This window comes from Mastigoproctus giganteus, chromosome 12, assembly GCF_048544385.1.
Source record: "Mastigoproctus giganteus isolate SK-2022 chromosome 12, ASM4854438v1, whole genome shotgun sequence".
Taxonomy (NCBI): Eukaryota; Metazoa; Arthropoda; class Arachnida; order Uropygi; family Thelyphonidae; genus Mastigoproctus; species Mastigoproctus giganteus.
This window is the reverse complement of record NC_143586.1, coordinates 59,323,765-59,339,060: the sequence shown is the minus strand read 5'-3', so window position 1 is coordinate 59,339,060 and position 15,296 is coordinate 59,323,765. Positions and strand designations below refer to the sequence as shown.

The 15,296-nt window shown below is 35.7% G+C and overlaps 1 protein-coding gene across 7 annotated transcripts in view; it reads left to right on the top strand.

Annotated features, from left to right (window-relative positions):
* Window positions 1-15,296, top strand: part of defl (Integrator complex subunit 7) — a 273,951-nt gene that overhangs the window by 129,466 nt on the left and 129,189 nt on the right. For all 7 annotated transcript variants that reach the window (XM_090386497.1, XM_090386499.1, XM_090386498.1 and 4 more), the window contains one exon: window positions 5,535-5,720. In XM_090386497.1, coding sequence (XP_090242623.1) covers window positions 5,535-5,720 — 186 coding nt within the window. The remainder of the gene's footprint in view (window positions 1-5,534; window positions 5,721-15,296) is intronic.

Here is a 15,296-nt window from a genome sequence, read left to right as displayed (position 1 = left end):
AATTTTTGAAATTTCATGAAGTATAAAATATGCAGGTTTCAGTCTCTGATTAAAGTAGAGACTGAAAAAATTTACCCTAGCTTAATTCAGTGGTTTTCAACCAGGGTGCCACATAATTTGTGTTTAAGTTGCTTAAATTTATTATTATTATTATTTTTTTATTTATATGTTTATTTCATTATAAATATGTGTATGGTATGTTTTTAATTTTGTGGTGATCTATAATTGAATTGATGTTTATCTAGTAGCTCTATATAAAGAATAAAATTTATATACTGTATATATATATAATTTGTATGACGAAATTTAATTTTTATAATTATATTATTGTGATAACTATCATATATATACACAGGCAGTTCTTGCTTTACGAGTTTTTTTTCCCCAAGTATCAAATATCAACAAAATTGAAAATATGAACATTAATTACAAAAAATGAATGTTAAACATTCATAAATACCACATTCCAAACCACATGTCTAGCTATACAATACAGTGTACCCTGCTTTATGATATTAATCAGTTCCAGAGACACCATCGTATCGTAATGTGAACCCAATAACACAATTTTTTGGTAATTGGTTTCAAGATCTTGGAAGTTGAAATTTTCGCTGTATAACTAAGTTATTTATCTCTCTGAAATGTCATTTTTAAGGTCATGAGCATGACCTTAAGGCCATATAAAAGGTTGTGAGTGTGATTTGTAAATTGTATTAGTTACCAATTCAAATCATTAAAATGCACTACACTTTCATCGTTATCATATGTTCCGTTATAAGAATCAATTTTAAACGCCTCTGTGATATTTTTCTAAAGCACATTTCTGGAGGTCACAACCATAAAACAATAAAAACAATTTGCACTTTCCAGTCTATTGGACTTTTCAGTTACTGCAAGCAATTATAAACGGGTAGTAAAATCTATCTTGCATTTGCGAAAATACTGATAGCTGGAATTGTGTGGTTTTTTACATTATTATGGTGAAATGTGTTTCCCCTTTACTTCAATCAATCTTCAATCGTATAAATAACATGAATAAATTTTCAGAATCTTCGCTTCATTCCTTTTTTTTTTAAAGCTTCGTAAACTTGTTACTCCACGCGAATTGTATTAGTTGCAATTTGTTGTTGTTGTTGTTGTTTTGGTTTTTATGAGCATTAGCAACTAAGGCCATATTGCTCCGGGATATGCGGTGGTCATTCCCTGACCTTTCCGCATCTTCCGTATTTGGTGGTGATGGGCTTGAACCCCGGCCTAATCAAGAAGCATCTGATACGCACTACTGCTCCTTCCCACCTGGCTCTGGAGGCGCCCGTTGCAATTTGTGCATGCCATTAAAAATGCTTATGTTAAAATGCATGCAATCGTGAAATTTATAATTAAAAGAGAAGGTTATCTTGGAAACAAACACGTCTTGAAAATTTCTGAAGAAGACAACTCCTTGTGCAACTGGTGCACTATGGTCATAGTTGCCGATGCGCCCAATAAATCCCGAAACAAACAAACAAACAAACCTTGTGCAACAAACCAATGAGTGCCGAGCCAATAATAATTGATCAACAAGTGTGCATTTAGTCGATGATGATGAAGAATAAACATTCTTTAACATTTGTAAAGTTGTAAATAATTTCTCTATTATTATAATTTTCTTGGTTTTACAGCCTACGTTTTCATTTCTTTCGAAAAATCAATCATTGTTTAAACATAAACTAATTAGCTAACTAATTTCATTGTTGAGAACGTAACCCCTATTTTTAACCTTATATCTATGGGAAATAAATTCCCGCTTTACGAGCACATGCTAGGAACGAATTAACTCGTAAAGTCGAGAACTACCTGTATATAACTGTAATATGTTTCAATAAAAAGAAACGAGAGTATACCAGTAGCGTGGCAAACCAGTAGAGCGAAGAATTTAACATGCAAAATTAAGGATAGAGTAATGGAGAAACATTATTAAATGATTTAGAAAATAAAGTCCAAATTAAAGGAAAGTTTGGCGGTGCCACCTGCATAAGCACTAGTTTCGAAACACATGAAATATCACTATATGTAAATGTAATCAGCCAACAATACCGAAATTAATTTAAAATAGAGAAAAAAGTATGCCCCATCTCGTGATGGGGCATAATGGTTAGTCTTTTCTATTCAATTTGATATTATGGTTTGTTCTACTTTTTTCTCTATTTTAAATTAATTTTGGTTATCATATGTTCCGTTATAAGAATCAATTTTAAACGCCTCTGTGATATTTTTCTAAAGCACATTTCTGGAGGTCACGACCATAAAACAATAAAAACAATTTGCACTTTCCAGTCTATTGGACTTTTCAGTTACTGCAAGCAGTTATAAACGTGTAGTAAAATCTATCTTGCATTTACGAAAATACCGATAGCTGGAATTGTGTGGTTTTTTACGTTATTATGGTGAAATGTGTTTCCCCTTTACTTCAATCAATCTTCAATCGTATAAATAACATGAATAAATTTTCAGAATCTTCGCTTCATTCCTTTTTTTTTAAAGCTTCGTAAACTTGTTACTCCACGCAAATTGTGTTAGTTGCAATTTGTTGTTGTTGTTTTGGTTTTTAGGAGCATTAGCATCTAAGGCCATATTGCTTCGGGATATGCGGTGGTCGTTCCCTGACCTTTCCGCATCCTCCGTATTTGGTGGTGACGGGCTCGAACCCCGGTCTAATCAAGAAGCATGTGCTACGCACTGCTGCTCCTTCCCACCTGGCTACTGAGGCGCCTTCCTCTTCTTTGTTTATGTGGTCTATTAGTGTAGAATATCTGAATTCTATACCTTTAATGTGATCATTGGCAAATTCAAAAGTTAGGACATAATTTTTTGTTCAGAATAAGGATACTAATCTTTTTAGTCTCTTGTGATATGCCATATCATGTTTGTTTGTTTGTTATTTGGTTTTTAGGAGCATTAGCAACTAAGGCCATGTTGCTCCGGGAATATGCGGTGGTCATTCCCTGACCTTTCCGCATCTTCCGTATTTGGTGGTGATGGGCTCGAACCCCGGTCTAATCAAGAAACGTGTGCTACGCACTGCTGTTCCTTCCCACCTAGCTATGGAGGCGCCACCCATATCCTGTGCTATGTCATATGATATGCCATTACTTGAATAAGGATACTAATCTTTTTAGTCTCTTGTGATATGCCATACCATGTGCTATGTCATATGATATGCCATTACTTGAATTTTGTGTGTGAGGATGCACTAAAATGTCATTCATCATTTGATTGAAAATCTTTTGTACTAGTATAGGTTTATAAACTTCTTTCTCTATTTTTTATTGGGCATCTGACCTATCAGAAAAATAGAATACCGTTTTAGGTTTGCCATTTCATTTTGGAATAACTGCACAGCTACATTACTTGGTGAGAGTTTTTTTTGGAATTACTGTTAGTCATATAATATTCATGTGGTACTACACTCAGGGTAGTGGAGAATGAAAAGGACCTGGGGGTAATTGTGCAGTCAGATATGAAGTTTTCTGAGCAGTGCAGACAGGTTGCAAGAGTAGCTCATGGTGTCTTGTCAATGATATACAGGAATTTTGCTAGCAGGGAGAAGGAGGTAATCCCTTTCTATAAGGCCATGGTTAGACCACATCTTGAGCACTGTATAAAGTTCTGGAGGCCTCACTTTAGGAAGGACATAGATCTGCTGTAATGGGAACCACATTGGTGAAGGGAACAAAAGGGGGCTCTTACTTAGAAAGGCTTCAGTTCTGCAAATTGCAGCATCTTGAGACTAGGCACTTGCAGGGAAATCTGATTGAAGTGTTTAAAGTCTTGAATGGATTGAGTAAGCTGAATGTTAATGGTATTCTTCCACTTGCTGAGACTACACACATGAGGGGTCATAAATTCAAGTTGAGGAAGGATGGTTGCAGGATAGATGTGCAAAAGTTTGTCTTCAGCCAGTGGGTGATTGATCATAGGAACAGGCTTCCATCTGTTGTTGTGAAAGTAGATTGATTGAATAAATTCAAGGGAGAACTAGACAAATTCTTGGAGGGTACGGATGGGTGAACTGGTTTATTTTATTTTATTATTATTTGTTTTGGTTTATGCTATATAAACTTGCTTTCTTGCATCATTTGCCATTTCTACTACTACAACAGTCATGATTGGTTTCAGTTTTTTGGGTAAGCCCCCTGTTAGTTTCATTTCCTGTATTTTGTAACAGTTCTTCAGTTTCTGTATGTCATTGTCAGGTGTAGTCTCAATGAATATATCTTTTTCTCCAACTTTCCAGGCTGCTTTTACTTTTTCTGTTTTAGTTCCATCTTTAGTTTTATAGATTACAGTGTTTGGGAGACTAGGCACCTGTGAGGTGTATAAAGTCTTGAATGGTTTGAGCATGCTCAATGCTGATGGGATTCTTCCTCTTGCTCAGAATAATCACCTGAGAGGGCATAAATTTAAATTGAGAAAAGACGGTTGTAGGATACATGTGTGGAATTTTGCCTTTAGCCAGTGGGTAGTTGATTGGTGGAACAGATTTCCATCTTTTGTTTTGGAAGTTGATAGTCTAAATAAATTTAAGGCTGAACTGGACAGGTATATGGAATGAACAGAGGGGTGAATTGGGAGAGTTTTTTTTTTTTTTTTTTTGGATGATGCATCATATGCCTCTACTAATGCTAATTTAGAAAAACTGTTTTTATTCTTTTGTTAATTTAACACCTTATCTTTCACAATGAGGTTTTTTAGAGTGTAGTTATGTTGCTATCACAAACTGATTTTGTTTATGCAGAAATAACTTCTAACAAGTCAGTGCAATCCTTTGGGATGCAGGGAACCAGGTGGCCAGAGGCAATAATCAGACAACTGTGCCAAGATTTGTATTAAACATACAAAATAACAATATTTATTTCTCACAGGGTGAAAATGAACTTTGTAATAAACGAATATATTTAAATAGAAAAACCTATCCTTTTGTAGGGGAATGGTATGTGCATCACATAAACGAGTATTTTGTATAAAATGAGTTTGTATTAACAAGGTTTTCATTTATTTTAAGAGGATGTTTTTTATGAGAGGAGATTAAGTTACTTTGAATTTGTTGAATGGTGACTCTGTTGTGTAGTTGGTTTGTATAAGTTAGCATAGCCCACTATAGTCAACTTGAACAAGGTCGTAGAATAGAGATTTTAAATAACCAATACCATGTGGCTGAATAGAATTCGGATAGGGGGAATAAAAAAACACACAAAGAAATTTGAAATACAGTTAGTGCATTTTATAGCAGCATGCGTAATTTACCTGCTGCACTGTATGACACATTAATTAATTATTAATTTGGAAGAAAAGTATGGGAATGAATGCCATTCAGACAGTGCTGAATGTAATTGTTGATCTCTTAAATTCTGATTTTGATCTAAAAGTTGGCAGATATGTATGAGTAGAAGATGTTTTATAATGTGCTATTTTACTAGTCATGTTAGTCATATTATTTATTAGTAATGTTAGTTATATTATTTATTAGTAATGTTAGTCATATTATTTTCTAGGTTATGGTATGTACTTTACTCTTTCAAGCTGGTATTGAGAGACCATGGTTACCTCAAGATAGCAGTGCCATCCTAAAAGCTGTAGAAAGTGTTGACATGTGGTCAGCATATAGGGTAGCACGGCAAGCAACTAGATATGGACATCATCAGTTCGCAGCCCACATTTTTTCCCATCTCTGTGATAGAGTAATATATTTTTTCCTTCTCTCACCCAATTTTTAATCTGTGTTGGAAATCACTTCAGCATGTGAATTAAAAATAACTCTGCATTTTGGTTGAACTGAAATTTATTGTTTTAGAATTCAGGAAAAGTTATTACAAGCATAACATATCAGAAGCTACTTTACCTCCTTTAGAGGCAGAATTAAATTGATTTAATTTAATTTTTTATATTTCAAACTGCTGTACTGTAAATTTAATTCTACCTTCAAAGGAGGAAGCAGAATAGCTTTATATATGTTAGACTATGTTATATCATTTTATAAATTCTAAATCAATAATTTTTTATTAAGTAAAAATGCTGAATTGTCTTTAGTACTTGTGTTAGTACTAAAGTACTAACACAAGTACTACTTGTACTTGTGTTAGTACTAAACTTGTACTTAGTACTTGTGTTAGTACTAAAGTACTAACACAAGTACTAAAGACAATTCAGTACTTGTGTTAGTTATAGAAAAATGCCATTTTTCATCATATCAGAGGTTGCTTAAGCACCATCCAATGCATACTTAATTGCTAAAATTAATTTATTTCATTAAAGAGTATTCTGTTTCATAAGTTATTGTTTGTGATTAAATTAATTTTTTGAGGGGGAGAGAATAATATTTATTTTTAGAAAAATTCCTGCTTCATCAATTATTTGGATCTGACTTGTTTCTATTTACCATTGAATTGTTACTATTTATTTGTTATTTTTATTTATTATTTTTAGGGGTTTTTAAAAAGTTCTGAGACTAGCCACACTTTTTCTGAAAGATAGTTGCAGTGGGGTAAAATATATTTTGCTATGCCAAAGGCAGATGCTATTTTACTACATGTTCAGTGTCTTCCATTTTGATGAATAGGTTACCAAATGTATACAACAATTTGAATTAGTGTAAAAATTGAATTGTGTATAAGGTTAAGAAACAGCAAGCAATTCATAGAGCTTATCCAGAAAGCTTATAAACTGCATTAAGTAGGATACTGGAATTAAAGTGGTGAAGACATTTTAAGAGCACCAAGAAAATACAAGATAGTCAAAACTGTTTCCTTAATTGCTGATTCTCTTTTTTGATGTGAATGGCATTTTTGGCAATTACTGTTCACTAACAGTTGCAGCACTTTGCAAATTGTCTATGAACAAGTGCTAAGATATCACGTGAGGAATGCAATTTGGACCAAAAGGACCAGTGATGTTAAATGAACAGTAATTTCTACAGTACTGCATGTTGCACATATAGCATGAAATTATGAACAGCCATTGGAGGTATACACTAGGACAATGATGGCAAACATTTTCCACCCTATATGTCAAAAATAAACTTAAACAAAAATTTAACAATTTTTCCATGCCACAAAAATAGAACTGACTAAAGTCTATGAGTATTTATTGTTATTATAAAAAAAGATAACAGTACTTAAGTTTATAGTGAGAGCTTTGTTGATGTATAATTCTGCACACAATTAAATTTAAAGTTTTCATTATCATATGTGACTGATAAAACAGTAAAATAAATTTGTCTTCAAATAAAAAAAATACTTTTTTATGATAAAAGTTATTTATGAGCAGCCACATAGCAATGCATGCTACTCGTGGCATGTCTGCCACTGGTTTACCATTCAGCACTAGACATCTACCCTATAGTTTGGGTCTCATTCTCATGCAATATTTTGACATTACCATCAAGAAGACATAAATTTGTCAGTGATATGAAGAGCATATTGAAAATCAGCCTGTTGCATGTGTTTGAAAAGGGATAGAACATTGCAAGAAAAGAATTACATGTGAATATCACTGTTTTAAAATGGAAACTGTTCGTAATGTTCTGGACAGTTTTTCCTTTTTAAATAACAGAATATGGGCTCAGAACTTTTCAAATTCCCTTATATTAATAAATTTGTAAACAAACCTTCATAAATGTTGGTTGTTATGAGATTGCATATTTTTATGCAAGGAGAAAATATTTAACATACTTTGCTGAATAATGCCTCTGATATGCCATTTTGCATATTAGTGTGCCCCACTCCCCCAAGAACTGTCTGTGTGGCCCCTGAACACTTCTGAGTATGACACCCCCATTATAGAGTAAATTAGATATACATCATTCTTTTCCTTTTAAAAAGTGATGTTCTGCATTATAACCCTAGTCATATTGCACTGTAAAAAAACCTTTTTAAAAAGTGAAAGTATTTTGAAAGATTCTGTTGGAGTAAATTTTTATTGCTCTTTCCACTGGTGAAAGAATTATTGTACAACTATCATGATTGTGAGTGTATTAGTATTGTGAGTGTATGAGTATGTGCATCACTCCAAAAGAAGAATTAATGGTTGAAGAAATTAGTGTTTTTTTTTTTTTTTGAATAAACTAAAAAATAATTTAGATGCAGTTTTATCTAAAAACTCCATAATAATTTTTAGTGGAAATTGTACTTTAGTAGTTTGTCTGTTAATTTATTAGACTTTGAAAAATTTAAATTTGGATTTTTCTGGTGTATGCTGCACATGAATTTTTTTTTAGAATATTTTATAAAATACCTTTAGGTCAAACAACAAAAAGTGAGGTAAATCATGTAAATAATAATTAACAAAATATTGCTTTCAATTCAACAAAGAAACAAGATAAAAATTAATTTCTTACAATAAAAAACTGCATCAATTAGATGTCATGCGAGCACATATGTTCCATATAGTAGTAGTAGTAGTGGCATGTGATGCAAGAAAACAAGCGTATGAGCTTATGCAGCATCAGCCAAAAAAAAAAAAAAAAAAAAAAAATACAAAACAATCCCCTCTAAATATTTGTCCAGTTCCTCCTTAAATTTATTTAACCTATCAACTTCCACAATGCCAGATGGAAGTTTATTCCAGCAATTAACCACCAGCTGGCTAAAGGCAAATTTACGCACATCTATTCTACATCTGTCCTTCCGAAATTTCAATTTATGTCCCCTTAGATTCGTAATCTGAACAAGTGGAAGAATCCCATCAGAATTCAGCTAGCTTAACCCATTCAAGGCCTTATACACCTCAGTCAGATCACCTCGCAGGTGCCTAGTCTCCAGCTGCTGCAATTTGCAGAACTTAAGCCTCTCCTGGTAAGAGGATCCCTTCATTCCCCTCACCAATCTTGTTGCCCTTCTCTGTACATGCTCAAACAAATCTACATCCTTCCTAAAATGAGGTCTCCAGACCTGCATGCAGTACTCAAGGCGTGGCCTGACCATTGCCTTATACAGAGGGACAATCACCTCCTTTTCCCTGCTAGCAAAATTCCTGTATATCATTGACAACACCCATGACCTGCCCTGGTAGCCTGTCTGCATTGCTCAGAAAACTTCATATCTGACTGCACAATTACTCCCAGGTCTTTTTCATTTTCTACCACCTTAAGTGTAGTACCACACAGTTGGTATGTTTCTCGGGGGTTACTTCTACCCATATGCAGTACTTTGCATTTTTCAATGGTAAACTTCAGTTGCCACTTCTTATCCCATCTGCCAAAATTTTCTAGATCCTGTTGCAGTAACACACTGCCATTACTGTCATTAACAACCCTGCCAACCTTTGTATGATCTGAAAACTTCGATACTAAGCCTGATATACCTTCATCAATATCATTGATAAATATACAAAGCAACAGTGGACCCAACACCGAACACTGTGGGACTCTGGGGACATAAGTTCAAACACTGGGGACATAAGTTCAAATTAAGAAAGGACAGATGTAGAATAGATGTGCGGAAATTTGCCTTTAGCCAGCAGGTGGTTAATTGCTGGAACAAACTTCCATCTGTCGTTGTGGAAGTTGATAGGTTAAATAAATTTAAGGAGGAACTGGACAGGCATTTGGAGGGAATGGTGTGATTTTTTTTTTTTTTTTTTTTTTTGGCTGATGCTGCATAAGCTCCTACACTTGCTTTCTTGCATCACGTGCCACTACTACTACTACTCCACTAATAACATTAGTCCACGAAGAGTAGCACCCATTGATTACCATAATCTGTCTTTTCCCAGTCAACCATCCTTTTATCCATTGTAGCAACTTACCCTTAATACCATTCTGCTCCATTTTGTACAGTAGTCTTCCATGCGCAACAGTGTCAAAAGCTTTCCTGAAATCCAAGTATATGATATCAAAATTATTTTTTGCATCCAGTTCCTTTGTAACCACATCATAATAACCAATCAAATTTGTCAGACAAGACTTTCCCTTAACAAAACCATGCTGGGTCTGAATTATTGCTGCAGTCTTGTCTAGATGATCCTGCAATGCATATTTAACCAGTGACTCTATTATTTTACCTGGAACAGAAGTTAAACTAACTGGTCTGTAATTACTTGTGTCACCCTTCGATCCCCTTTGTGAATTGGGGACACGTTTGCACAACTCCAGTCCGTGGGGACCTCCCCTGAGTCCAAGGATGCACTCATAATTATAGCTAAGGGGTTTGCTTACTTCCTTTCCGCCTCCTTTAATATAACTGGATAGATCCCATCCACCCCAAGTGCCTTTCTTATGTTTAACTTCAACAATTTCCCCTCCACTTTATTCTCAGTTATTACAAAATCATTAAGCACCCTGTTACAATTTGATAACCTTGTGACATTTTCAAACCTTAATAACTACTCATGTGTGAATGTAGATGCAAAATACTCATTCAGTTTGTTTGCTATCTGAGAAGGATCCAATATCAAGTGGACCAATCAGATTTATCGCCTTCCTTTTAAGGCGCCTCCGTAGCCAGGTGGGAAGGAGCAGCAGTGCATAGCACACGTTTCTTGATTAGACTGGGGTTCGAGCCCGTCACCACCAAATACGGAGGATGCGGAAAGGTCAGGGAATGACCACCGCATATCCCCGAGCAATATGGCCTTAGTTGCTAATGCTCCTAAAAAAAAACCAAACAACAGCCTTCCTTTTAGAGATTATATAAGCAAAGAAATCCTTGCTGTTTTCTTAGCATCCTTTGCCAAAGATTTCTCGTAATCTGCCTTCACCTGCCTAACCTCCTTTGTGACTTGATTACAGACTAGCTTATATATATCAAAGGCTTCTGTGTCACCTGATAATTTATATGCATTCCATGCATTTTTCTTCTCTTCCACGAGTCTCATTAGTTCATTTGACAACCATTTAGGCCTAAACCTTGAACAATATTTCTTAATAGGTATGAAACGTTTAGTAGCTTCCACTATTAATTCCTTGAATGCTTCCCACTTAGAATTTGCTTTTGGTGACATCATCAGTTGATCCCACTGTACAGAATTTAAAAACTGTCTGAGACCACTGTAGTCACCTTTACGGAAGCAAAAACCCCTTCCTTTACCCCTGATGGTAATTATATCTTTAAGTAAATCCCACATCAGTACACTGGGGTCACTGCCACCTAATGGTTCCTTTATCTGCAAATTCTTAATAAACGAAAGATCACTGCTGATAACCAGATAAAGAGTATTATCCTCTCTGGTTGCCTCTCGAACATGCTGCTGCAGAAGACAATCATCTAATAAATCCACAAAAGTGTTACTAGTGTGTGAGTGACCAACCCATAAATTCCAGTCTATATCTGGGAAGTTAAAATCCCCCATTATAAGACATTCTGATTTACTAGCCCACTCTATTTCTCTGTGCAATTGTTCATTGTACTCATTCGAGTCATTAGGCCTATAACACACTCCTCTTATTGATGCAATCCATGGAGGGTTAAGTAATACAAAACTGGATATTGGTTCATATTTCATTGAGTGAAATGGATTTGTCATTCTTTTTCTCAGAAGCAAATCAGCTCATGAACACCTGCTTGTACAGATATTGTACACTGGTGTAATATGGCTTAAGATGCTGATACTTCTCTTGGATGAGATTAGATAATCCCACAACCAGATGGCTGAATTCCCACCATTCTTGTTTGAGAAAGCTTTACTTATTCTCAAGGATCCTTTGAGATTAGGTTCTTTAAGGTTAACCTGTTTTGTCTCATTAAGGTTGTTGATCAGTTTTTATAACTTCTTGAGATCTTCTCAGGCTGTCAGAGATAGAATGCATACATGTTGTTGGATTAGATCTCTTTACAGTCCAAGTTTTCTCTAAATGAACTGGTTCTCTTCAGTGCCAAGTTTTTTAAGTTGTCTGGGCTATGTTGTTAACTTCCCTGGGAATTTTGTAGTTTGGGTAACCTGTGAAATTGGCGGAGGAGTGATGAAAGGATTGGGAAATGGAAAAGCAGTAATACGAGATGAAAAATCTCCCTCTGTTTCTGTTAGTGATCATTCCTTGAGTTAATTGTATGTTGTATGACAGCAGCAGTGGAATGATTAAGTTGAGAATACAGTAAACCCCCGCTATTCGCAGTTTCACGTATTCGTGGTCACTGATTTAATATAAAATGAAACCTAAAAAAATGTGAATTTTAAATCGCAGTGAACATTTTCCGCCATAAAAAAACATGGGCGTGGCTAAAATCATCTTTCCCGGTCAAAACAGTGCTCAGTGGGTGGGGGGGGAGGGGTGACAAAATTGCGAGCGTGGATGTTTCTTGCTAATCCTTGTTCAGTATGTGCTATGCAGTTGTCATGGAAGGTTTCGTCGTTTGCTTTTAATTTATATGCTTATAAATTGAATAAATTTATCAAGTTATAAATTTGATATGCTTACAAAAGTGAAAAATCTGCCATTTTGCAGTGTGTTAGTGTAAACAGACTTTTTCGAGTGTATTAACGGTAGAAAGTGATTTTATTGTGGACAAATTCTTTTCTAACCCCTACAAAAATATGGCTACGAATAACAAGGGAATTGTGAAAAGATCAAAGAAGGTGATGACGTTAACGAGTGAAATTCATTTATTAGACAAAATTTCTAATTGTGAAAGTGTCTCGTCAGTGGCAAAACATTATAAAATCCATAAGTCAACAGTACGATCAATCAAGAAATTGGAAGAAAAAATCTGCCGTAGTGTCCATGAAAACGCACTAATTGCTTCAAAAATTTGCTCTGTAACTCGTGATGTTAAATTAGAAAAAATGAAAAAAGCTTTAAATCTGTGGATAGAAGACGGAACTCAAAATAAAATTCTGTTAAGTTCACTCATCATTCGTGAAAAGGCAAAACACCTTTCTCAACACCTTAGCGAAACTGGTGATAGCATGGTAGGATAAGTTTTTTAGCTATATCGAAGGCGCTGGATTGAAAGATTTGTTTGAAATTTCTAATAAATATTACATTTAATATTAAATTGTTTCGTATTTTCATTTCAATGCCTTATGCTTGCATTTCACTATGTTACTGTCTATGTACATAGTCATATTATGAAGGTACATATAATACATACATAGACGAAATTTTAGACTAGTTTTTCTTATATATTTTATACTTTGGAACGGAACCCCTTTATTACTATGGGAGCCATAACTCAGTATTCGTGTTTTCGGTATTTGCAGCGTTTCTCAGGAACGTAACCCCTGCTATTCATGGCGGTTTACTGTACATGCTTCAGATAAAGAATGGAAGGCTAATTTGCTGACTTTGATGTTGCTAGTCCTGGTGTGGCTAGAATGTTTTATTATTCTATTCTTAAGGCAGATACAGTATTGTCCTGAGAACACTTTTCACACCTCCAGAATATTTCATAAATTGTATACTTTAGAAGAATGGCTAAATTTATAAAGGGACAGTATGACAATATCTTCAGGATTTGCTTTTGCTTTTTTTTGTTTCCCCTTGAAAGTAAACTTTGATACTGAGAGCTCTAGCCAGTGTAGCTAATTCCTCTCTCTATGGGGAAATATGGAAGGATGATATGGGGAGGAGCAAAATCAGAGGTGAGTTAGGCGCCTCCGTAGCCAGGTGGGAAGGAGCAGCAGTGCGTAGCACACGCTTCTTGATTAGACCGGGGTTCGAGCCCGTCACCACCAAATACGGAGGATGCGGAAAGGTCATTCAGGGAATGACCACCGCATATCCCGGAGCAATATGGCCTTAGTTGCTAATGCTCCTAAAAACCAAATAACAACAACAACAACAACAGAGGTGAGTTTTCTGAATTATTTACTTGAAAAACCATTCTTCTAAAGTACCCCTGATAGTATTCAGTTATTGGTCCAGATCCTATTCATCACAGATAGGCTGCCTCCGTAGCCAGATGGGCAGGAGCAGCAGTGCGTAGCACACGCTTCTTGATTAGACCGGGTTCGAAGCAGTGACCACCAAATATGGAGAATGCGGAAAGGTCAGAGAATGACCACCGCATATCCCCCCAGAGCAATATGCCTTAGTTGCTAATGCTCCTAAAAACCAAACAAACAACATCATCATCATCACAGATGTAGGGGGGGGAACTGTATTGTTTGTAGTGAGCGGTCAGAGAGAAAACTGAATACCCGATTACAAAAACAGTTGGCAAACCATATGATGGAAACTTATAGAAGTCCTTTATGCCAAACACAATCAAAAGCCTTTGAAATGTCAAGAAACAACTGCTTGAGTTTCACGAAACTTTTCCATTGAATTTGTTCGTTGATGAGTAACATAAGCCAGTATACCACGAGTGAATCGACACTGACTGAATCCACACTGGCAATCATTGATCAGATAGAAGGTTTTTAGATAGTTTAAAAGTTGGCGGTTAATTGATTTCTCCATTACTTTAGAAAGAGTAGAAGTAATTGGAATAGGACAATAATTGGGTGTGAGAGATTTCTCACCCTTTTTAGAAGCTGGCTGGAAATGAGCAAATTGCCAAGCAAAAGGAAAAATACCTTTGGAATAAGAAAGTGAAAAAATGTAACACAGAACAGGATTAAGTTCAAGAGCACAGGTTTTGAGAACAAGTGGAGAAATGCCATTAGGACCTGGAGTTTTCTTCTTGGCAGGCGCCTCCGTAGCCAGGTGGGAAGGAGCAGCAGTGCATAGCACACGCTTCTTGATTAGACCGGAGTTCGAGCCCGTCACCACCAAATACGGAGGATGCGGAAAGGTCAAAGAATGACCACCGCATATCCCGGAGCAATATGGCCTTAGTTGCTAATGCTCCTAAAAACCAAATAACAAACAAACATCTTCTTGGCATCAAGATTCGTCAAAATCCTTCTGACATCTTTTTCGACAGAAGACCACAGGAGGTATTAAATGAAGCATACTGGGAATGGCGGGAGGTGGTCTACTAAGATGATTAATACACAAGTTGGAAGAGAAATAGGATGCTAGCAGGTCAGCTTTATCCTTGGCTGGAGTGGCAATACAACCATCTGCTTTTGACAGGTGAGAACAGCAATGGGCAAAAGTTGCGTCCAATATCTTTGGCAAGAGACCAGAATGCTTGGCTACCATTTGGACAAAAAGCAAGTTTTCTACTCTTAGCATGTTCGAAATCTAGTTTGGACTGATTAATAACTGCTTTACAATTGTTGTGTAGGTAGATTTTGAACCCGGAGATTTGGAAACAAGCCAATTATGATATGCAACATGCTTCTTTTGAACAGCCTTAGCACATTTATTGAAAAAACCAAGGTTTAGATAAAGGTTGAGATTTTAAGGTGGAGTGCAGAATAAAGGATTCCATCCC